The 24727-nt window shown below is 40.4% G+C and overlaps 1 protein-coding gene across 8 annotated transcripts in view; it reads left to right on the plus strand.

Moving 5' to 3' along the window:
- Positions 1-24727, plus strand: part of EML4 (EMAP like 4) — a 636979-nt gene that overhangs the window by 412900 nt on the left and 199352 nt on the right. For 4 of the 8 annotated variants that reach the window (XM_069233976.1, XM_069233975.1, XM_069233974.1 and 1 more), the window contains exons 3-5: positions 6953-7082; positions 11377-11550; positions 19479-19598. In XM_069233976.1, coding sequence (XP_069090077.1) covers positions 6953-7082; positions 11377-11550; positions 19479-19598 — 424 coding nt within the window. The remainder of the gene's footprint in view (positions 1-6952; positions 7083-11376; positions 11551-19478; positions 19599-24727) is intronic. The other 4 variants (XM_069233980.1, XM_069233978.1, XM_069233977.1 and 1 more) reach the window with 1 other exon arrangement.

Raw genomic sequence — 24727 nt, forward strand, 5'->3', positions numbered from 1 at the left:
CATCACACCATTCAAATTCTAAGATGCTAGAATGGCCCATAACAGTCAAATTCACATCAGCAGAAATGCCCAGAAATATCCTGTTAAATCAATTTTATGTCCTGTATATCCACCAGAAGAGACGTCAGGTAGCAGTAAACATTTATTAGGCTATAACTAATCTATAATAATACCTTGCTCGATGATAGTGTACCAAGAGCAAGAATCAACCAGGACAGATAATTGTTTACCATCAATGTTAGTATTGCAGGATGGAAACTCTCTTTTGACCAAAGTATCACTTACGTTCAATACTGTATTGGGATCTTGTCATTTATCCTCAAAATCTTCTAAATTAATTTTGCATCAAATTACTCAATATTTTTTTTTCCACAAATTGGAGCTACATACTCTTCTGAAATGTCCCTTTCTATTGTATTTAGAGAATACCTTGTCTACAGTGTGACAACTCTCAAATTTAACCAAATTAGAGAAATCCCCACATCTCTAGGATGATGGTGATGCTCTCTTTTTTTAAATATGGGTTCTTGAAATTATCACTATGTTTCACTACAGCCTGAATGTCGCCACCAGGTGAACCCCTTATCTCTTGTACACATTTACCAAGTGTTCTATAGCTTTAGCAGTCTCAATAGGTGTGTTACATGACATGTCGGCCCTGGCCCACAACCTTTCCTGGACTTTCTTATTATTGATTTTCGTTAGAATATGATCTCTTAATACTGCTTATAGTTAATACACTGAAAATCACAGGTTGACACAAGTGACCGTAACTTTGAAACATATTTTTCGATAGGTTCATCAATATTTTGTTTTCTGGAATAGAACTTAGATCCTTACATAACCATGTTTGGTTTATTTTCTGTATCTTGTATGCATTTATTTGGAAGTGCATTGATAAACATGTACGTCGCTAGCACTACTTAAGGCTGGTAAATCTTTGTACTCTTTTACCCCAAACCCGCTTAAGCAATATTTAAAATGGCGAAAATTATCTTTAGGTCCACAGCCATCACCTTCCAATACTTCCTCACAAGCAAGGAACACCGCTTCTCAATTTTTCCAGTCCAAGGGAGGCATGTCAGGTGTTGGCAGAAACACAGGAGGTGGCACAATAATTGACATAGTGATTGTTGTAAATGGCCCTTTTTGCAGGGTTATCCCCAAGCTGTTGGCCTCTGACTTATTGTTTTTGACTGTGTGCTGTGTTTAGTTTTTGCTGGCTTTAGGACTCTGGGCATTTTCCCACTGCTGACCAAGGCTAAAGTGCAAGTGCTCTCTGTATAAATTGTATGGGTGATTGGTTTATCCATGATTGGCATATTCTGCTTTACTAGAAAGTCTCTAGTATAGTGCACAATGTGGGTCAAGGCTTGTAAATCAAATGCTACTAGTGGGCCTGCAGCACTGATTGCGCCACCCACATGAGTAGCCCTGCAACCATGCCTCAGGGCTGCCTTTGCAGTGTCTGCGTGTGCAGTTTTAAACTGCCATTTCGACCGGGCAAGTGCACCCACTTACCAGGCCCAAACCTTCCCTTTTACTAAATGTACGTCACCCCTAAGGTAGGCCCAAGGCAGCCCCATGGGCAGGTGCAGTGTATTTAGGAGGTAGGACATGTACTGGTGTGTTTTACATGTCCTGATAGTAAATTTGGTTTTCACTATTACAAGGCCTATCTTTACCATAGGGTAGCATTGGAATTGCCTTGAAATATCTTTTAAGTGTATTTTCCCATTGGGAGCTGCTAGAGATATGGGGTTTGGGGGTCTCTGAGCTCACAATTTTAAAATACATCTTTTGATGAAGTTGGTATTTAGATTGTAAGTTTGAAAATGCCACTTTTAGAAAGTGGGTATTTTCTTGCTTAACCATTCTGTGCCTCTGCCTGTCTGGAATACACGTCTGAGTAAGGATGACAGTTGGGCTGTTTGTGAATTCACTCTTGACAGTCACACAAATGGACCTGATGGGACTTGATGGGCTAGAGTGGTGGGAGATGCTGACACCTGCACCTGAATATGGATGTGCCTGTCCGTAACACAAAGCAGTCTCCAGCCCTCCGGAGTATGTCTGGAGCGAGGGCAGGAAAGGCAGGGTCCTGTGTACTACAAAGACTTCTTTGAAGTTTGTCTACTTGAAAGACAGAAAGGGGTGTAAGTACTGACCCCACAAAATTAGGCGATACATCACCGCAGCGCCTGTCCTGCGGCTGGAGAATCGAAGCATCACCTCCCCTGCGGCTGGAGAATCGAAGCATCACCTCCCCTGTCAGTAAGGAACTGATGCATCGCCTCTCTGGCGAGGAAAGATTCAACGCATCACCTCCCCTGTGCTGTAAGGAACCGATGCATCGCTTTGCTTTTCGGCACCTCTACTCCCCTCCAGCCCACATTGTCTTTCTTTTTGACGCAACCCAGGTACTTTGTGCTAAAAAGATACAGCCAATGATTCCTGTGGATTAAGACTCATTGAAACCTTTAAAAAATGATATATTTACTTGTGTGTGTTGGATTTTTGTTGCTTTGGTCTTATTTTTACTCACACGGAGTACTTTGTCGTGGTTTAACTCTGTGTGCGCAAATACTTTACACATTGCCTCTGAGATAAACCTGACTGCTTGTGCCAAGGTATAAAGGTGGGTGAGCAGGGGTTATCTCAGCTATGTGGCTCCATTACCCTGACTAGAGTGAGGGTCCCTACTAGGACAGATTGCAAACCACTGCCAACTAGAGACCCCATTTCTAACCGTGATTCTTACAGTTACAGAATTAAAAACAATAAAGGCAATCACCACTGGCAGTAGTTATGGTAATAATTGCAGTCATACACAAAGAATATAAAACAGAAAATAAATGCAGTCACCCTACGCTGAGACTCCTTTGCAATTGTACTGCCCGTGTTCTGATTAATTGTGCATACTAAAGGGACGAATAGGTGTGTGTGTCGCCGTGAATGTATTAAATAAGGGACGACTATTGCAATATGAATGCTCCAATAATCCACAGCATTTCAATTATAAATAGGTTTGTGCATCACCATTAACATGCATACTTTAGGTAACATATTTATCCAAATTAGGACACTTTGAATTATGAATGGGTGTGCGCAACACCATTAACACGCCTTCCTTAGGTAACCCTTATATCCAAATCAGGGTGATCTTGATTGCAAATGGCTGCGGCTTTGCTTGAAGTGACGTCGCACACAATAATGTGCTGATCCCGATCTAAAAATGGCAGTGTTGCGTGCTGACGTTGCACCTGTGCGGATCCCAAATAAAAATGGCGGCCTTGCGTGATGACGTAGTATCACATTTGCGGCAATGTGATCAGATAGCGGAGGCGATGAAGAGCAGGGAACCACCAATAAACATTAAATGAGGGCTGTGATCCATTGTTCATCCCCGTTGCCAGTGTTATAAAAGTAAGGAACACCATACAGGGACAGAAACTGCTTCACAAGACGTAAGTTTCTTCCTCAATTTATTACTCTCCTAAAGCGTAAGCTCGGTCTTCAGCTCCCAGCTAACGAATGAATCACCAGAGTTCCACCCCTCTATATATGTCCCTACCACATTCTAATGTTCGGTTATGCACAATTCATAAGATTATAATAACTTTCCATTTCAAATAACAATGTATTTGAGTGTTTTCACTCTGCAGTTTAGATGAAAACTCACAAGAATATAAAGTATCACTTTTCTGTTATTTTGCCAGTAATAAATCAAATTTAATTTACTGTTCATTTACTGTTAAAAGTAAATATTAGCCATATATTTATAACATTAAAGTTGAAATAGAACCATGATTTTCTCTTGGGTTAAGGTCCCTTCCACCTTATAGTTTACAGTTCTAAAGTAAGTAAAGTAATTTTTTATTAATTAGAACTGATTTTATCATCTGGAAAAGAAGTGCAATATCCTAACTAAATTATTACAGTAAAAAAATAATCTAGGGCTGACATCTTCGAGTGCCTAAAATAAAAAATAATGTAAAAAAACCATAGATGTTTAAAAGTGCGTTAGCCTGCATTTTCAGTGGTTTCTGGTAACGGCCTGGCAGTAGCCTTGTAATTAAACCTAGATTTAGAAGTGTCTAATTTGTACAAAATTTTAATTTGAGAGTCTGCCTCTCAAAAGATATTTTGGAGTTTATTTGTGGATTGAAGGGGCGATCTTTTCATTTACTGGTATATGTCCCCTTGCTACTGAATTGATTTTGATAAAATGCAGTTAAACTGTTGCTACATTCCGTTTTTAAGTTTTGGGCTTTGACTGACCCATTGCTAACAATATACATAGAGTGGGCTTGGCTTTTTATCCCCTTTTCATTCATTGGTTTTCTTTGAACAGCCTATTTCCACAGCTCCATCTGCCCGCCTTTGCTGGCTTCCTGCTCTGTTACTCACTATAATGTGCTAACGCTCTATGCCTTTGCACATTAAACTCGAACCTATTGGCTTTTCCATTGCTTCTTATTAAAAGGTAATTTTGAAAAGCAAAAACTAAATTGTGGTTTGTGTTTTATTCGCAGTTGTATACTAAATTTTGATGATTCAACCTTTGGAGGTCCATTTCTTATTTTGAGTGCCTGCAGGTTACTGGGAGGTTAAATGTCAAGTGGACTTAGCTTTTTAGATTACTGTTTCTATGTTCGGCCTACTCATGTTGTTGACTAATAGCAGGCGTTTAAAATTTCAAAGAAAGGAGTGTTGCCAAGCTATTACCATAGGTCTGCTCTTGTATTGTGAACTTTTTCCTCTGTTTGAGAGAATTGCACTCATTCTTCATAATTCACCCTCGTGCACTTTATCTAGGATTTGTCACTAGATTGTGTTCAAGGGCTGGTACATGAAGATAAACAGGAATTGGCAAAGCCAGTAGATCGTTCCCTTGGACCTTGGCTTTGTCCATGCCTTTTAGGGATGCTATACAGCATTGGCAAAAAGCTCTAAACAAATGAAAAGTAGAAAATAAAGTACTGTGGGGGAATAGGCCTCTGAGAAGCGGGTGAGAACAGTGAAATAAAGTAGGTAATGGGAGGATGGAAAAAGCAGTAGACCAGGAAGAGAGCTAATCAAGGTGAGGGAAGAAGCACACGAGGGAGAGAGGAATACATGAGGGAGAAAGCCACATGGAGTATGGGCAAAAGGGTAGAAGCACGGGAAGGAGAGATCTGGAAAGACCATGCACTGACATGGAGTGCTTAAACAACAAGAAAAGAGCAGCTGCCTAAAAGTAAGCGGTGGAAAGAGATGAGGAGGCATGGGCTATGCTCCAGTAGAGCGACAAATGGAAGAAGAGGAAGGCAAATTAACAAATAGCAAGTAAATGAGTGACAAGCCAGCCAGTGGTAAGCAGTGGATCATGTTAAGCTCACTGTGAGATCTCTGCAGGCCTATAGTAAGGCAGTGCAGATTTTGAACCAGTGGTTTCCAGTGCTCAGTACCGATACTTAGCGGTCGACATCACACCTATGATAGTCTTTCACATGGTGGCGCTGCCCATCTAATTTACCGATGAACGCAACAAAGTTTTTTTTATTGTTCATTAATTATTTAGTTTATTATTTCAGTATAACTAAAAATTACTAATTCCTAACACCCAAGCCATTCTAATCGCTTTTGGGTCCTGGAATAGTCTGATGTGTCACCCTTGTTGGAGTGTGACAGTTGTGTTGGTACTTTCATTGGCAGAGCTGGCAGGGGCAGTGGGGTTGTGCAAGCTGCAGTGTTCTCCTTAGAAGGGCCCTGCCACTTATGTTTTTTCCCCCCCCCACAAATTAAGCGCTGCCAATTGGTCTTACGAATCAGATAGCCAGAGCGCTCTTTAAGGCATGTGATGTTTTTCTGGACAGGCAAAGTGGCAGATTGAATGTGGCCACCCGCCATTGTCAATAATATATATGTTCACTGGTACCTATGTGTTAAAAAAAAAATGTTCATCCAGGGAGCCTCCTCATTCCTCATTGAATGATTATGATAATCCGGCGACCCCCACTGAGTAATAATTAAATATTTGATTTAATTCACAAATAAAGAAATGTGAAAGGTGAACTTTCCATAAATTCAATTGAGGCTATCCATTTTATTCTCTCTGATGCATTTGCACTGCTTCTGTGAATCAGTCTGAGGATACCCACTTAATTTGTAGCCTCCAGTTTCCTTCACGTTTGCAGAATTGTTTGACATTTTCAGTTTTACATTTTGCTTCTTCATTTGTTAGCTAGGTTATAGTTTTGATTCCCCCTCCCCCCCCCCTACTGAGTAGGGGTGGCCGACCCCCGATATTCTAGATGTTTAAACATGAAATATAGTGCCTTATGTAATAATTCATCACTCCACGCTGATAAGCTCTAAAATATCCCGAAACAGAAGCAGGGTGTCAGGGTTCTGAAATATAAAGTAATGAAAAAAATTGGGAAATAGAGGCAGATAGATGGGCATAAGGCAAGATTTTGACATTTTAACGTCTTTTTTAGATATCGAATATCTATTGGCCCTTGCGAGAAGTTTTGAGTGTAATCTTTAGTTGATAAATAAGTATTAGTGCACGTGAATTACATCCCATCATTTCTCTGAGCGTTACACACACGTTAATTAACCTGACGTAGACGCGCGTCCAGGTAAAGAACGGCTGTGCTTTAACAATTAACGGCCCACGCAGCTCACCTTTAGGATTTTTTATATTTTCATGACAGAAATAACATTTTCGTTTTATTATGCTGTTCGTTCTGTAATATTTTGTATAACTATACAATACAAGTGAACTTGTTAATAAAAGTATACTTACTTCGAGACGTTCTCCTCACTGCAAAACATTTTCCGCGATCGGTTTACAATGCGGTGTTGGTGTTGTGATTGTTTGTTTTCTTTCTGTAAGTGTTTGCTTTATGATACATTTCCTCCCGCATATTTGACGATAGCAGCGTCCGTTTTTTAACTTTGCCAGGTCAGCCAGCTCTTCGAGAAGCGTTCTCTTTGTCCTGCATCACCAACGGAAGTGCTGGCACCAGGAAACCGGCCCACGGCACCTCCGTTTCCGTTGCTAAAAAAGATACTTTCTCTTCTGCTGCTAAAAGGTAAATCGAAAAGCAAATGTTTTCTTTCGCTGTGAAATATTCGGAAAATAATTCTGTTAATATGTCTTAGTAGGTGCCCAAAAGGAAGTGATCTAACGTTGTTTAATTTCATAAACACTTAAGAGAAAAATAATTAAACCGGACCAGTGAAGAACCGTATTTTTTTAGTACAAGTATTTGAAAAATCGTCAATTGTGGTTTTGCCCCCAGGAGTATTTGCGAAAATGTTGTGACACCAAGTGAAAGACGTCAAAGCACTATAGGGGCTGCCCTTTCATTCATACTTTCTTTTTAAGTTGAAGCGTGTGTTTCGAAAGGGACTCGTGAGTGATTGGCTCGCTAATGTGTGCGGGGGGACATTTCCTGGTATTCTGATGGAATCACCTTTTGTCTTTTAGTGGGGGCGCGTTCTGTCGGGAGTCTTCTCTCATACTCCTGTTCAGCTTTACCACTTCCTCAGTACAGGGCATGGACACGAGGGAAACGTTCCTCATTTCAACTCCACGCTTGACATCTTGCACGTATTTTCAACAAGATAATCTCATCGCGATGCCGATCTGTCGCACATTGTCCCAGCCAAAAACTGCATCGCACCCATCTTTCAAGATCCACGACTATTAGATCATTCCTTGCTAGTCCGCTCCCTGCATCGTGTCCCCCCCCTTACCACAGAGACCACACTTCTTCTGGACCAGTCTTCAAGCTTTTTAATGCCGAGTCCCTCTTAGTGAAGAAAAAAAAAAAACATCACCCCTCCCAATTTGTTCACAATTCTTACTGCATTGGTAATGTTTAAATATGTCTGGACTTAATTAAACATTGTATTTAAGTTCTGATCCTGTTTTAAAAACGAATGAAGTGCATGATGCCAAGCATACTTTTCTGGTCAGATGGGCCTTACACATGTAAAAGTACCCACAGCGTGATTATTGGAAAAGGAGGGGTTATGGTATTTGGAGAGTTCTTTCCCTTTTGACACATACTCCCTGCTTGGATGTAAATGACAAAACATGTTAGTGATGGCCCATTACACATTGGTTTGCTGCTACTCAATGCTTCTTTTGGCCAGAGCTTGCCCCCCCCCCCCCCCCCCCCCCCCCCCCGAGATCACTTGAGGCCTCTTCAGGGGGGCCCTCCTTCCCTGTTCTAGACTTTACTACCACATCCCTTATGGAGCTCGCAGCTTCACTCAGATATGCAGTTCCATCGTGTGGTCCACAAACTGTCAGACATCTGACTTTTTTTGCCTCTGGCTAGCCATTCAATCATTCCCTCTCATATATTAACTATTCACAAAGTTTCAAATCTGCAATTGCACACAGGTCACCTTTCCTGTATTTTTTATTAATGCCCAGTTTCCCAGTTCCGTTCCTTTCTATGATATACCGTTTTGTCAACTATCAGTTACATGCCTCTCTGCTAACAAACATACTCAGTCCCATTCAGTCTAGCTCAATTTAATTTTAAGAGCAACTGCACTTTCGCTAGTATCCAAATTAATCCGACTTCTAATCTATTCTGCAGCATTTGAGACTGTTACCCGTCCTACTGTTCAATCCCTTCTTAACACACCTCGCATACACCTATTTTGTTCTGTTGCTTGAGATTACAAGTTATTTCCATCCACCTCACCGTCATTTGGTGCCCCGTGACAATTAGTCCTAGGTCCTGACATTTTTCCTCTCTAAAACGATCCCCTTATTTACTTTCTTTTACCATCTATACATAGAAAATACTTAAATATCCTTTAATCTTAACTCCTTCCTCCAGTCACATTGTTGAACTCTTCCTACACTGAGGTATTTGCACTTATTTCCCACCTAGCTTACTTTATTTACTCTGACTTTTTGATTTTCCCTCCCTCAGCTTGAAATCTGAGACGTTCTGTTCTGCCCCTCAATGACAATGTGGTCAGAACCACCTGCCACACAGCTATTGAGTACTAAACATTTGAAAGATTTGCCCTGTTATCCCCTTTGATGCATCTAAAACAAAATGCATTCACTAATAGTACGTAAATTAGTCTACTATACATTTTTACTATTGGGTCAACTTCTATATTTTGTCCCCATTAGACGAGGTTCTTAATTCTATATCTTGAAAGTTATGTAACCTTTCCAGGTGCAATCCAATCTCATCCAGTTTGGCGATAGCGAGAAATAATTCTGTTTCCAAGCTACTGATTCAAATTGATCCACAACCTAGCCTCTGGCAATATTACACGCTGGTACTTCATTCTTGCAATAAAGCATCTGGGTTTGCTTCAGCCACCATGTGCCCAGGTTCCCATCTTTCGGCCCCTTGCTATCTGGATTTGCCCCTCACTCTCTAAAGGGCACACCTCCTACGGCTAGGACCATATGCAATTTCAAGCTCCATGTGTTACAGGTATAAATGTTTGACTGGCCTTTGTAGATTAACAATAGCAAAATGTCTTAATGCATAGCAATACTTGCCACCCAACCGCAGACCTGCATCCTACTTCGGTCTCTCACTTTGATATGTTAGCCACCAAATAGGTCTATTGTGCTATGTACGGTTATTGTCTTTTATATATAATTTATGTTAGAATTGTTGTTGCCAATGAATAAGTGCTTAATGTATAGAATCAAATCCAACCTTTAAAGCACTCGTAAGAACCTTTTCATCAGTAAGATCTGGAAAAAAGTGGTGACATTTTTGATTAGGTAACTGCATTTCTAAACAGTAAAAACGTTAATTTATTTTTTTATGCACTCTGCCTCTGTGTGGTACCATTGGTTTTTATAAAATCATGCTTGTTCTGAATGTCGAAAAATTCAGAAAAATACATGTTTCATCATTTTGATTAAAGGTTACTTTTAATGCACACTTTTTTCAGTTGCTATGTACGTTAAAGAAAGAAGACCCATTTAACAGAAAAATTGCAAACCTCAGGAGAGTTGTACCACTCCACATTGTGGAGATGAACAACTTTTTGAATGGCTGAATTAAATCCCAGTTGTTCGATTGCAGTGTCTGTAACTATCGCGATTTATACACCTAAATATATGGTAGTTGCACAGATTCTGGGCAAATATTTTCTTTGCCACAACTTAACTGTGCAAAACTCGCATATTGCACAAATTCTGCGTGCATGCAGTTAGGAAATGTGTACGATTTCTCACACTCAAATCATTTTTCCTTTTGACATCTTCACTCAATTCCCCAAATGGAAATGGACTTATTTAATGAATTCCAGTCTTTTCTGCACTATTTAGGACGTTTGGAAGTTCAGGTAATTAAGTGCAGGATATACATTTTCTATGTGTGTCGATACTTGTTTAGTTATGACTTGATGGATGTTAACCTGATTTCTATTTTATTGTCCTAGTCCTCAACGTCTTGGTAACACCCACTTCTCCCCAACCAGGTGTCACTTATGAGTGAAGTTGGAGACATTCTACACTCATAAATTAAATTACCCTGTACAACAGTGGTTCCCAACCTTTTGACTTCTCTGGACCCCCATTTTATCATTACTGGAACTCGGGGACCCCTACTGAATCATTATTGGAATCTGTGGACCCCCCACTGAGTCATTCATTAAATCTGAGGACCCAATCTGCTAATATAATTTAATTTTCTAAGCAGTTGTAGACCCTCTGAGGAGGCTTCGCGGACCCACAGGGGTCCCCGGACCACAGGTTTGTACAAAAATACTCCCATCAGATGTTTTTTGGCTCAGGTTCTAGGTGTTCATGCAGTTTGGAAAAGTATCTTTGCATAAGTCTCACTCACAGAAAATCTTTTGGAGCGGAGTCGAGTTTTTAGCTTGCCAGCATTGACTGTAGAAAAACTGACCTGACTGCAGCCGCTCCATGTGAATGATATTGAAATCTATCCTGACTTTCTCATTTAGGAAAAACAACTTATACCTTCACGTTTTTTTTAATTAAAAATCATTGTGGAGCAGATTAGAATTCAAGTAATTATCCAAACATAGCCCTCCAGCAACTGTTTCTGACAAGGTATTTCTAATAATTTGTGCTTGGGCGGAAGCCTGGACATCTTCATTGTAACCCTTTTCACGTGTTGGAGTCGTGTGTTGATTTTCATGTTAATTATTTTATTTTAGGGGGGATTGCATTTTATAACTTCCCGTAAGGAGTGTAATCAATAAGGAAAAACCAGTGAGTTGGTAATGCAGAGTCTAATTATCAGTAAATATTAATTGTTAGCCCCTCTTATCTGTTAATCAGCTTCATTTCAGTTTTGTTTTGATCATTTTTAATTGCCTTTATTCTTTTCTTCCATCTTATACTTTATTTTGCAGTGGTACAGAGAAAAAGAAGGAAAAACCCCATGGAGCGAAAGAGAAAAAAGAGGACTCTCATGATAATGATCAGACTCCACAAACTCAAGCATCACCTTCTCCCCAGCCCTCCTCACAGCCTCTCCAAACACACAAGCAAACTGCAGAAAGCAGGAACTCTACTGCAGCCAAAAGGTTTTCACTGCACCAAAAGGCGGATCCCCTGGGCAGGGCTGTAATGATACTATTAGTCTGTCTAAATCTGGAGTGTTCTTGACCCTAATTTCCACATTACAATCATGAAGGAAGGGTGGCTATAGAGCAAAGGCCATTAACTTAAAGAATATAATAGGGCAAGTAACTGTGCTGATGAGACAACTGCTGCCAAGGGCAACCGCTGGTTACAGCAGCCTGTCCAGTTCACCGTCTTGCTATTGACCAGTGAGTGTGTCACAGTGGTTTGAAGATTAATCCCAACAAAATTGAGATTATTGAGCTCAGGGCAGCAAGAGACTTCTCAGCCAAATGAGATCTGGAATAAGCTTCTAGAATCATACCCTCTTAAAATATTCATACTTTCCATTGCTTGTCTTACATCCACATTGTCCATTGCTTGTCCTGCTTCCGCTGTAGTGAAAGCCAGACTCTTGTACATGAAAACAATTTGAATAATGCTTTCAGTTGTCAACATTCCCCTGTAGTAGTCAGGCTATTAAGGTTCTCATGTTTTATAGGATGTGTATGAACCTAGAGCATATTTAGGCAGTCTCCAAAGCCTTTTTGACTGTCTACAGCATTTATAGAACCACGATACACACTCTGCTTCCACGTAATCATTCTTATCACTTGTGTTCACTATTTTGAGGCCCTATTGTGAATGGATACAATTCAAATCTAATTGCAGTATGCATCAGGTAGTCTGCCTTTAAACGACCCCTTACCAACTTGTTTCTGCTGAAGAAAATAAATCTGCACCACTTCACAACACACTTACATTTGGCTTTTACTTCTTATGTTGAGGTCCCAATTGAGGAAGGTAAGCATTGGTGGCAAGACTTCTCGTTGGGCAGTCACTGTGGAAGCCAGTTCTTTCGTTAGGGGCTGCTGAAGAGCATCTTTCCTTCATGCATGTTCTCTAGTGTTCTAGCAAAGTAATTGAGTCAGTCTGTTGCCTCCTTTTCAGTCCCTGGTGCCAAATGTTAATCCCCATGGTATAAATTACACATTTATATTCCCACAAAAGAATAAGCTAGGTATTCCTTTTTTGTGTTAAATGCGCAACTGGAAATTTTAGCACCCCACACAGGATTTGTGAACTCACCCCATATTTCAAAGCACCACTTTTTTTTTGTTTAACATGGGACTTTTGGAGTCATGTTCAGACTGTATAGCAGAGCAGAGACACAGGGATGGTAGACCCATCTTAATCACTCTAATCATTTTATATAGGTTTTTCCATTGCTGTTCTAGCTCCCGGGCAAGCCTTGTCCACATTATGTAAAGAGTAGTGTAACAGAGTAAAATGTGGTACTTAAAGTGATGCGTGGAGGACATTTGTCTTATAACTGGTCTCTGAATTGCTCATAGAAATAGACTATGTCGTACTTTACACACTCATCCTACATGCAAAGTGCCAGACCAGGCGTATTGTTAATGCCCTGCTTTGTGTCACGAGCAACTTTGGAAACTTTCAAGAATCCTATATAGGGTGATCCGATTTTGAGCATTAAAAACTGGATATTTCACAAACACAAATGTTAGGACTACAATTTTGAATAGAGGGAGATGTACAGAAGGATTTAAATGACCGTGATCAACAGCATAAAAAACACACACAGTGAGACAGTAATGGAAGTTAAATCCAACTTTTCGTACACCGTATTACCGTAATCTGTAATAACTAAATTGCATTCTGCTAGGAGCTAGTACTGATTCTGCACTGCAGCAAATAAGAAGGTGCCTTCCGCTATGTTCAGCCGTCACTCTCTGAAAGCTGCCTCGTGCTAAATGTACTGAAATTTGCTGGACCAGAGGGTAAAAACCTGGACTGTCCTGGCGAATCAAGCCAGGACATCTGGTCGTCCTAATCCTATGGTGTCCTTAAGCGATCTTGTAATAGCACGTGCATTCTTCATTTTTAAACAATGGGAAAGATTCAAGACACTGGGTAAAATAATTTTAGGGGGATATGGTAAAATAATTACCAATAGGCATGGGGCAAGTACAGAAGTCAAATTGGGGAAAGATGGGTCAGAGGCAATGGGCAGGGCATGTAGTGTGACTCTGGTCAGGCCACTGTACTGTTTGGATCAATCCTCCATCTATTATCATTAAAACCCACACACACATGCCCATCCCCTATGCTAAAAGCCAAGTTTTAGAAGTTAAAACAACAGAAATAGTAGTCTCTTTAGTCTTTTTTTAATGACATATGCTGATCCTTTAAAGAAAAAAAAAGCGTGTTCAAAAATATATAGTCATGACCAAATTGTGAAATAAGCAGATGCTTAGACACAAGGCAAAGAGTTGGCAATTGTATTGCCTCAAAAGATATTGTATGCCCAATCGATTGTAGTAGAGATGTAGTGGGCCTAATATCTTCTTTATCGCTTACTCTCATTTAGCTATAGTTTTTCATTATTACATCATATACTCCCACCCGCAAATTTCCTTTTTGAAATTTCACTGCTTATAAAGTCTTGCAACTGATGTGCTCTATAAAAGTTGCAGCCTTTGCGTAGAGCATTGGTACACCATGTGATAGGTCTCATGATGTTTTTTTATGGGCCCAGCGAGCCTCAGTCCCCGTGTTAAGTCATGGGGAGCTATTCTAACTGCACTTAGTAGCTATGTCTTATAAATCACACTAAACGTCTCATGACATGTACTATTGCTTTTAGACACACTGAGGTATCATTACAAGCCTTGTTTTCTCATTGTGGTTAAGGGCTTAATGTGGCTGCATCTTTCCTTTTGGGACGACTTCTTTCAAATGTCTGCTTGACTCCAACATTGCACTTTAATATTCCAAGGTTTTCATTTAATTGTTGCAGTCACACATACTGAAACACTGGTATTGTATTTTTTTTTTTCTTTAAAAGCTTTGGAAATTTAGAGCAGGCTCACACAACACCGTCTGCATAGTACTGTTTTGTTTTGGGCGAATTTTTCTGATTGGACTTGACATTTCTTGTGTATTTTGCAACAAAAACGATGGCAGTGACGAGAATATCCCTTGGTGTCTGGTATCTGCACTGAATGGCATCATCAGTATCACGGCCCCAGGTACTCCTCTGATTGGTTATCTTCTTGGATTCAATGAACAGGTAATTTAGAGACCCCTTCTTACCCATCTCCTGCTGACCTGCCCAAACGCCAACTCTCGCTGTTAACAAGATTACGTTCGAAGGGTTGCAGTGATGAGTTGCCAGTCATCAGCTAGAGTAAAGCAGCTGTATCCTGTCTTGAGTAGAAACCTTTTCCTAAGACTTTAACATGAAAATCCATATTCTTGTTTAAAAAAAACATGTCCCTTTATCGTTAAGGATGTCACAGTGGGTAAATCGTCAGCTTGTTGGTTACCTTCTAAATATTTATTGTCGTCTTCCCTAGCCATGACCTGTTTGAAGAAGTTTTGTTAAGTACGAATTCCTACGCTAAACCTCTAGACCTGTAATTATTTTATTTCCTTGAATATTCTCAAGTTTTTATTCTTAATTGTTGGCATAACCAAATCGCCTCAGCCAAGCCTCCCTTTCATACAATCTAATACCACAGTTGTTCTTTTTACAAAAAAGTATTTTACTAGAGCCGGAAGACGCGCTGGTCAATTCAAATCCATTTCTTACAGATACTTTCCAGGTTGGCTTCATTTGGATTCGATGCCCCTAGTGACGAGGCTGTCGACCATGCTCCATGCCAAGTCCTGATTGGCATCTAATTTTGAAGCCTTTATGGGAATGTTGCAGAGATATCTGGAAACTGAACTCTTCATCCTATCCTATTCAAACGTTCGGCGATGGGCAGTTCTTCTTCATTTTTATGGGGGTGTTGCCCCTTGTACCTTGTACCTTTAGAGCTAGTGTTTCACCAGCTCGGCTTTTTAGCCTTTTTAGATCATTCTGTAGTTTTTGGTCCGGTTTTCTTCTTTACGCTTTCCTCTGTTCTGTGCCATTTCGCATCCCAAAAGAAATCAATGGTTTGTCTTCTGAATCTCTGTAAGTGTAATTTTGTCAACTTACCAACATGGTTGGCACGAGATGAAAATGCCAACTAATTTTTTAATGATCATGTAAACCATTTAATGTGTATAGCAGTGGTCCAGCCTGATTGTCTTGTCGGAAAAGGTAACACGATTTGTTTGAAATTATATATTTCATCTACTTTATTATTTTGTGTTAAAGTCAACAATACTCGCTATTTAGAGTCCCCTATATCCCCCCCTTTTTGAGTATGTGTCATGCTGCCTCCTCTTTGTTCCCTCTGGGTCTTAGCCGCTTCATCAAGGCACAATCCTTGCCTTCCTAAACACATCACTAATACTGTGAAGTCCAGGATGTAGTTTCCCACATTATGTATGCACAAACTTTCTAGATAGTCCCTTGATTTATGTGTTACCCTTTTTTTGGATTGCTTTTGTAGTTCCATTTAAGCAGTCCTTTCGTCCTCCTAAAAACACAAGTTCAACCAGCTCCTCCTCACCCGTGGTCTTTCCTTGGGATCTGCCTTCTTATGCAGTTTTGCAGATCCAGTAAGGAGATGCACACCAACAAAGCTGACTTGGATCCGTTTGTGGCACCAGTCAGGTCCTCTTGAAACTAAGAAGCCTGGATTCTTTTACATGTGTAGTACGGCGTTATTCTGCCCACAGCCTCGCTTCTTCATTAACTATTTGTCTGAGAAAGAGGTCGACGTAGATAAACCTTGAACTGAGATTATTCTGTATGCATGTGCCACTGTCCCCTTTAGAGGGCTTTAGTATGACTGAACGGTGTCACTCTTCAACTGATTGGTGAGAACTTTGCTTGTAAGCATCCTCTTCTCAAGATGGAGTGGTAAAAATAGTTCTACAAATGGAAACAGTTTAAATGTTTGCGTTAGAAATTCCCCTGTAAACCATGATTAAAAATAAATAAGTACATATTTTTGAGACCGCCTGCGTGATTTTTTTGTTTTGTTATAGTTACCTTCTTAATTAACCACATTTTTCACCTTCTTTGGACTTTTCTCTGTTTAAGTAGTACCAGCTGTTTTCAAATCAAAACAGAGTTTGCTAAAAGTAATGAAATAACTCTATTGTTATTGCACACATTTTGCTCTCTGCACCAGCTTCTGTATCCATTATTCCCTCTGCCCTCGTCTCCTTTTTCCACTTTCCCTAAGTTTTTATTTTATCTTCTTTATCCATAGATTTTCCAATTTAATGCACGTTTTTTTTCTTTTACATTTTTGCCATCTGTTGGCTAAGTAATTAATTTAACCATGATGACTATAATGCTGTTTCTAGTTGACAAGTTGCTGTCTTACGAGAACGGTCTTCTTTGGCACATAGTTAGGGTGTGGGCTCACCACAGAGATCAAGGATTGAGCAAACGGCTTTTATCTCCGTGTCCCCGTGTGATTAGTTACCTCTAGTGGGTGCTGTAGGCAGTATTGTGCTGTTGGCTGGAAAAACATCATTGTATAAATGCTTTATTTGGATCTTTTTAATCTTGTGTGTTTTCCAAGCAGCACATCATGATGAAAAACCATTCAGTATTGAAGTGATTTCCTTCCTCTTTCTGACTGATCCCTAAAAAAACCACCCATAAGGGAAACCCTTCGGATCAGACCTGTTCTGATCTTGTATAGTAGAGACTGAGGCCCGCATCCCTCGCTTGCTTGATTTCTTTATCGCGGTGCTATGCTTAATTTCTACCAAGAGATGCAACATCAGTAGATATGTCTAGCCCAAGACAAAACAGTCCAATGCAGATATTATTCTGAGTTTAATTTCTGCACCGTCCCTAATAATGGCTAACTAATGTAACTGCAAGAAATATTTCAAATTACCTCCCTTTTCTTTTTTATTTACTAATATGTTATGACGTTTCCCTACCCAAGAATGCTTAAAAGAATTCTTTAAAGAGTAATACAGAATACCTAAACTTAAAACCAAATTATGTTTTTTCGCCTCAAATTCTGACGTTCCTTTTCGCCTGCTTGATGTCCGTCTGTTAATAAGTGCATGTCTAACAGTGCTAAAAGGCTCACTCCTTGCCTTTCGCAAACTTAAACTGGACGCTGCTCGGAAACCTTTCTGGTGTGTGAAACTTGTTTGCGCCTGATGTTTTTGCATACTAATTGTTTGGTGTGTTCAAAGTAAACTTTGTCTTTGAACGTTGTTTTTTTTACCTAACATGAGCATTTCTTGTACAACCACTTTTCCTCCTAGACTTCCTGTGGGACGTGGTATCACACAAAGTACTTTGGGTAGGATGAGTGGAACTGTAGACTTTGCAGTAGCAACGTAAAGCCGTAGGTGGAAAAGTATGCATGAGCCCCCTTCGTTATGAAGGAGAGATAGATTGGGGATGGGGTTACGTTAAATTCTGCCACATCCATTTGTCATGTGAGAACGTGGGTACTGTGCCATCTTCATCTTTGCCTTTGAAGTGGCAAGAGGTTGGGTTAAGCTAAACATGGGCGGCAAGTTATTTAAAAAAAAAAAAAGACACACTCACACACATACAGCCACTTTACCTGCTGATGAGACCGGTCATTGCCCATCTCTGTTCTCTTACAACTGCCTGTACTCTGCGATGGCAAGGACACACTGAAATACAGTGTGGTTGAGACTTCTTTTAATACCCTGGTAGATCAAAGGAACCAGTGCGAGGCCTTTCATGCCTGGTTAGAATCCCTTTATTGATCATTTTGTGCAGAAAATATTTAGACACTGGCTTAAAATAATATGTATTTAATTGAAAACCGAGATCGTATCAGTCACTTAAAGCAGGGCTTTAACAAAAAGTTCAATCGTACAAGAAGACTTTACTCCTAAATGCTTGAGATGTTGTAAAACATCTCGACTCCCCCATCACTCTGTGGGAACATGCTCTTGATTTTCCACATATTTGCGAATAGGAAGACATTTGCTGATGGCTTCTGGCCATGCTGAATGTCACTGTAAATCACACAGTAACATTATGAAACTCAGTCTTAAACCACCAAGATGACAGCATGCCCCAGAACAACTGCACTAAGTTCTTGATGAGCTATTTTAATTAACTTTAGGTTACTTCCCAAGAATGGGAAGAAGCCATTTTTTGGCAATTGTCAGGAGAACCCAGTTTGACAGTGGAACTAAAAATAGCTGACAATGACTGAAGAGGGAAAGTACTATGATTGACGAAAGACAGAACGCAAATATAAAAAGACTGGCATTCAAAGTTCAATGCTCATATAAAATTACAGTTAGCACTCTAGTGACATTCTTTTCATAGCGCAGCCCCGTGAAGGATGGAAGTATCGGCTAGACCATAGTGGGGCCCTACCCAGGTATCCTCTCCCACTATGGTTTGCCAAGCCCCAGTCCCTTATCTTTTGACTTGTGGTTGTACTCCATGTTGAATTGTTATCACAACTCTGCCTTCCTGCTGAACACCCCTGGGCAGGCGTGGCTCCTCCCCTATGGTGGAGGAGCGTCACCACTGGTAAGCAGCAGCAGCTGCAAAACCTTTATCACAAAACGGGCTACCTTGATTCATGCGAGACAATGTATTTGCAGTTTATATGGGTGACTTAACTGAAGATTCCCCTCCACCCAAAAAAATTATAGTGTCTGCTGAGTCGGTGTCAGGGTGGAGACTGATCCAAAAACCCAACTAGAACCTGGAGCAATTGGTTTCCCAGGGTGAATGGTTACTTGTAAACCATGGTATTTTGATCCCATGCTTTGCAATGTCTAACAACATCCACTCATCCTCCCAGGGCTTTCTAACTGAATTTTATTTCTGTTTCCTGACTCTGCTTTAAGGAGGTCCTGGTGCTGCTTCTCTATCCTGCTTCTCCACCCTTGCATCCAGTGGAGTCTCTGCAACAGAGTTTAGTTTTATTCACTCTGCTTCTCTTTTGCTTTTCAGCGTCAAGCGTAGTAACACCGTTGATAAGACACACAACTCCAGGGAGAGCTCAGACAGTAAACTACTGCGGGCAGTTTCTACGTCGAAACTGGGATCAAAGGTTTTAAAAAACGCAGACAAGTAAGTATTGCATATGAGTTATTTGTCATTCTGTAAATTGGAACTGTGTAAGATTTCAGTAGATTTGACAAACCTCTATTTACTCTTTTGCACTGCCTAAAGTTTAAGATTGGTATGTTCTTCTTTGCCCAGCCTTAGTTTTTTGTAATGCATTCTACGTGTAATCAAGTTGTCTTTTTCTAAATTGTCTTTTTCATTTCTGTTCTTTTGTCATGAGGCTGTGTTTTTTTATTAAAGCGTACTACATTGCTTTTTGTTGAGGCTTGTAAGTTCTTTGCTTAATTTGACACCACAACTTCTTTATCGTTTTTAAGAACAATAAAACATTTTTTTCCAAGTGATAAGTTATATTACGATTTTTTTCAAAATGAAATTGAAAGTGAAATTGATAATAGTTAAAAAAAAAAAAAAAAAAAAACCTCAGAGTGGCGGTTGCCACTAGGTAGTTATATTTAGAACTCATTTATACCATGGAACGGAGCATTTTTTGTTTTGCCAATAACCTTGGCGCCTCTTGACAAATCTTCACGAAAATGTCAAAACTTATACTTTGGTCAGTTCACCTACCTTCTAGGAAGCTTTGGGGTGATCGGTCAAGCTGGGGCCGAAAAACGGGGAGGGTGACAAAACACTTGTTCCCCATTCAATGTCAATTGGATTTTTCAAAATTTTGAGCACGACTACAGCACGGACAGCTGAATGGAATTACACCAAATTTGGCAGAAAGCTAGATCTTGGTCCAGAAAGTCCGCTTTTCGTGATTCGGTGTAAATATGTTCAGTAGTTTTGGAGAAATTGGAATTAAAAAAACATAGCTATATAGGGAACGCAGATCCTCCGCAGATCTGACTGTCCCTATACAGATGTCTAAATGGCTGTCAACACTTCAACCAGGAAATGTTGGCAGTCATCTTTGGACTCGGCTGAAGCAGTGTCCCAAGAAAAAAAAGTAAAACAAAAAAACAAACAGGCCAGGGTAGGGACACCCTGACCTCTTAGCCCTGTTGCTGGGGTCACAAAGCGACCCCGCCAAGGCTTTAGGACCTTTTTTACAAAAACATAAATATAAAGGACAGACAAATGAGCCGATCTGGATCAGCAGATTTTTCTAACATTAAAAATAAAAAAAATAAAAAAACATGGGCAGTTTCCTGCCCTTTTTTATCAAGCTTCCAGGTGAGGCAAGTCCCAGGAGCATGTGAAAAATTAGGAGGGGGGTGCATGGGGCCTCCCTCCGGGGCTTGCCAAAGCCCCGGGAGCCATCACCTCCCTGGGGCCAATGTAATAAGTTAGGACTCGTGCCCTCGCCATGCACTTCTAATTACCACTGAAATGACAGCACTTATGACATCTTTTATAACATCATTGATAATGTCACTACCATCTGCAGCAAAATTAATGATCACATAACTGTGCATGGCGTGGTGCAAGCTATAGTTACCTTAGGGCACGAGTTATAGTTACTTGAAATAATTCTAACAGGTGAAGTTCTTTTTGGTGTTTAAAATGTGAGCCTAACTATAACGTCCCTGTAACCTTTGTTTTTTAATTTAATTTCTGTGGGTTTTAAAAAAATTCTATTTCCCAACTATAATGCCCTTGTAACGTTTTTTTCTGTGAATTGTCTGTGTGTGTGTGTGTGTGTGTGTGTGTGTGTGTGTGTATATATATATATATATGTACACACGCACCCCTTCTACTGCCAGTTACCAGTAGGTAGTTACAGTTAGGATCTAGATTCCATAGGAAAAGTGTTATTTTGTTTTGCCAATAACTTTGGTGCTGTTTGACAAATCTTCACAAAAGTTTCAAAAAGAATACAACAGTTTGACTGCTGTCTTGAACATTTTGGGGTGATCTATCAAGCGGAGACTGGAAAAAAGGGAGGGTTACAAAACACATTTTCCCCATGTATTTTCCCATAGGTCCTTAGCCAGGACTACAGCCTTAATCGCTGAACGGTTTTACACCAGATTTGGCAAGAAGCTAGATGTTGGTGTGCAGATCGTGCTTTTCGTTATTTGGTGTAAATTCATTCAGTAGTTTCAGAGTTACTAAAGGAAAAAGAAATATAGATATCTGGCCATAGCTTAAGCACAGAGCTCATGGTGAGATCGGATTTGTTGTCAGCACTTCAACCAGGAAGTGCTGGCAGCCATCTTGGGACCAATATACATGATAGCACCTCCCTGAAATGCTTTATAGTGAGTGGCCGATTTTGAGGGTCACAAAAAAAAAACATATAAAGGGTGATAACAGATTTTAGTTATAATGTAATAATCATTTGTTCGTAGTACCATACTCATTTTAGGGTGTGTTCTAAGTTGATATTACCCTGTGAAAAAGTCTTCTGCTGGGATTTCATGAATCATGTTGAGAGAAAACGGCTATCTCATGATTTTCCCATAAAGGTTAAGGACGGTGCTCCAGAAAGCTAAAATGGGAACATATTTTCTGGAAATTCACACTATCTTTCTCAGCCATATGAGAATGAAGTCTGACATTTTCATTAAAACGTACTTCCAACAGGAGCAGGCTGTCAGTTGCTTCCTTGTGCCTTCCAGACACTTCTAAAGAACAACTGTAGCGCTAACAGTCTTACTTATGACCAAAGTGTGGCACACCTGAAGCCATCTTAATAGAATCAAACTGGTTAAACATTTAATTTAGAAAGGAACAAATGAGGTGGGTCATTTTGTCATAGAAATTATGGTTAGTGGTATAGAAACAAAAATTAGGACATGTTTTAAGTGAGTTCTAAAATATCTTTTATTTTATTAAATATTCTGTCGCATGGGCTCTCATCCTAATGGGGCTGCTGGATTCGGGGGTCAGTATCACCTGAATTGTGGGGAACTGAGTCCAATCCCACACCATGTGACAACTGTCGGCCTAATCCGTTTCTTGCCAACTAGCAGAGCCTCATCTCTGCCCAGGAGCAGGGGATGATTTGTGGCAACTGGGCGCATGACCTAATGACGTCTCCAGGAAATCATGCTGTATCAGAGCTCATCCTTTTCTCTTAGTTACATTAGTCTCACACATGCAAAGACGAACGGAGGCAGAAAATGGTTCAATAAGATTTATTGAATTAGCTGCATCTTAGATAGAATGTGAAACACAAGAAAAGTCCCTCCATACTGTCACTATGGTTCCTACCTAAGCTATGTTAGAGCACAGCATAAGCCCTAATCTGCCCTTCTGGATCCCCCCACTGGGAGGTCATCATCCCCGATACCTGAGCAAGGAAGCCTGTTGTTTAGAGAGACACCATTCCCATGTAGGCCAGGGAAGCTGCTTAGTCTACACAAGCAGCTGTAGCAGTGATTCAGCATGATGTTGTGGTCATCTGGCTGGAATCTTCCTCTAACATGCATGGGACCGAGAAGTGGTTTTATAATATAACAGCTTATGTTCTGAGAAAGTGTCCTCACGTAAGGATGTGTATGTTTGTGAATGTTGGAGATGCAGTGTACAACTTTGCCGGCAACCCTATCTCGCTGATGCCTTGAGGAAAGCACAAAGTGAAAAGAATGTCTTGCTAAGAAACGCAATGCTTTTCTAGGCAAAAGAACAACTAGATAAAGAAAATAAAACACTACGAATATGGGCTATGCTGTGATAATAAAAATGAAGTAGAATAAAATGTATTTGGGCTAAAGGGCACAAGCGGCAGGCCTAGTTGCTAAAATAACGTGCCCAGAGACATCACTAAAATGGCTATACAACAATTCTGACATGCAGGCTGAAATATGCACTTTCAAAATCAGCAGCAGACTGCCAGTTAACTCCCTGGTGTCAGCAGCTTTACTAGAGTTTTCTAATGAGCAATTAGTGTGCTAATATTCTGAATTTATGCCAAAAGTGTGGCACATTTAAACGCCATCTTGATGGAATCGAACTGGAAAACTGAAAGCGTTTTCTACTTAGGGTACTGCAGTACATGAGGTAATTAAGGAGCTTCATAACAAATAAGTCTCCCAAGATGGCCGCCAGAGAAAATAGAATCCAAATGTAGCACAAATACCACCCAAATGTAGCCCAACTATAGCCCAGTGATAAAGGTGTGCAAAACACTTGATTTGTTTTGTTTTTTTGCACTTTTATATAGCTCAGATTTGACCCGAAGGTATTGGAGTGCTTTACATAAGCATCAGTTACATTCCACAAGGACACATTAGTTTTGATTTTAGGCATGGGGGGGATTAAGTGATTTGCCACGAATCACAGGATGTCGAGCTGACGCCGAAACTCGAGCCTGGCTCCCCAGTTGCAAAGTCTACAGCTCTGGCCATAACGCGACATCCTCTCCCCTGAGTGGGACATATAATCAAGTGATCAACTGGATAAAATAAAAAACAAAGATGGCAAATAATTTAAAAGTGCTTTGTCGCTGTTTGAGAACTTAGAAAATATGTCATCATTGTAGTTTTTATAGCACTAACCATGGTTTCAATGGGAATAAGGCCCTATCATTTTTATATTTTCTGAAGGAGCCACTTTAGATATTACAGTTTTGATTACATCATGATGACGTCAGGCGTGCCAAGCTTTTCTTACAGATATAGAATGTTAGCAATCTAGTTGTTCATTAGAATACTGTGGGCAGGCAGAGGTCAAGGGCACAGACTCGGATAGAACAGGGCAGAGAGGAGAGTGCAGAAGCAACAAATTGACCACGCTAGGCAGGTGGGAGGGGCAGTGGGAACACAAAGGACCATGGAGGGTAGGGGAAAATGGGGCAGGGGCAACAAACCAACCATGCAGAACAGGCAAGCGAGGCTGTGGCAATATATAACAGACCGCTGAGGGCAGAAGGAATAGGCAGTGACAGTACAACTATACATGCCAACAGACCCCATTCAGGCAGGTGACTGCCAATTTTTTTAAGCCCAAAAGGGGTTTATTTTATCTGTCTCCTGCCGACAATATCCTCTTTTCCAATGTTAGTCAATGGGAAAAGTCAATTCCGCAGGATTCTTTTTTCAAAATCTCCCTCTTCCCACGCTCAAAATGGCAAGTATGGTACATTGAATCACAGAGTGTAGGAGGAACGGGGTAGGGACATGGACTTGGATAACAGAGGGCAGGAGGAAGACTTGCAAGGGCACATAACTGACCTTACAGGA

The sequence above is a fragment of the Pleurodeles waltl genome, chromosome 5 (assembly GCF_031143425.1).
Source record: "Pleurodeles waltl isolate 20211129_DDA chromosome 5, aPleWal1.hap1.20221129, whole genome shotgun sequence".
NCBI lineage: Eukaryota > Metazoa > Chordata > Amphibia > Caudata > Salamandridae > Pleurodeles > Pleurodeles waltl.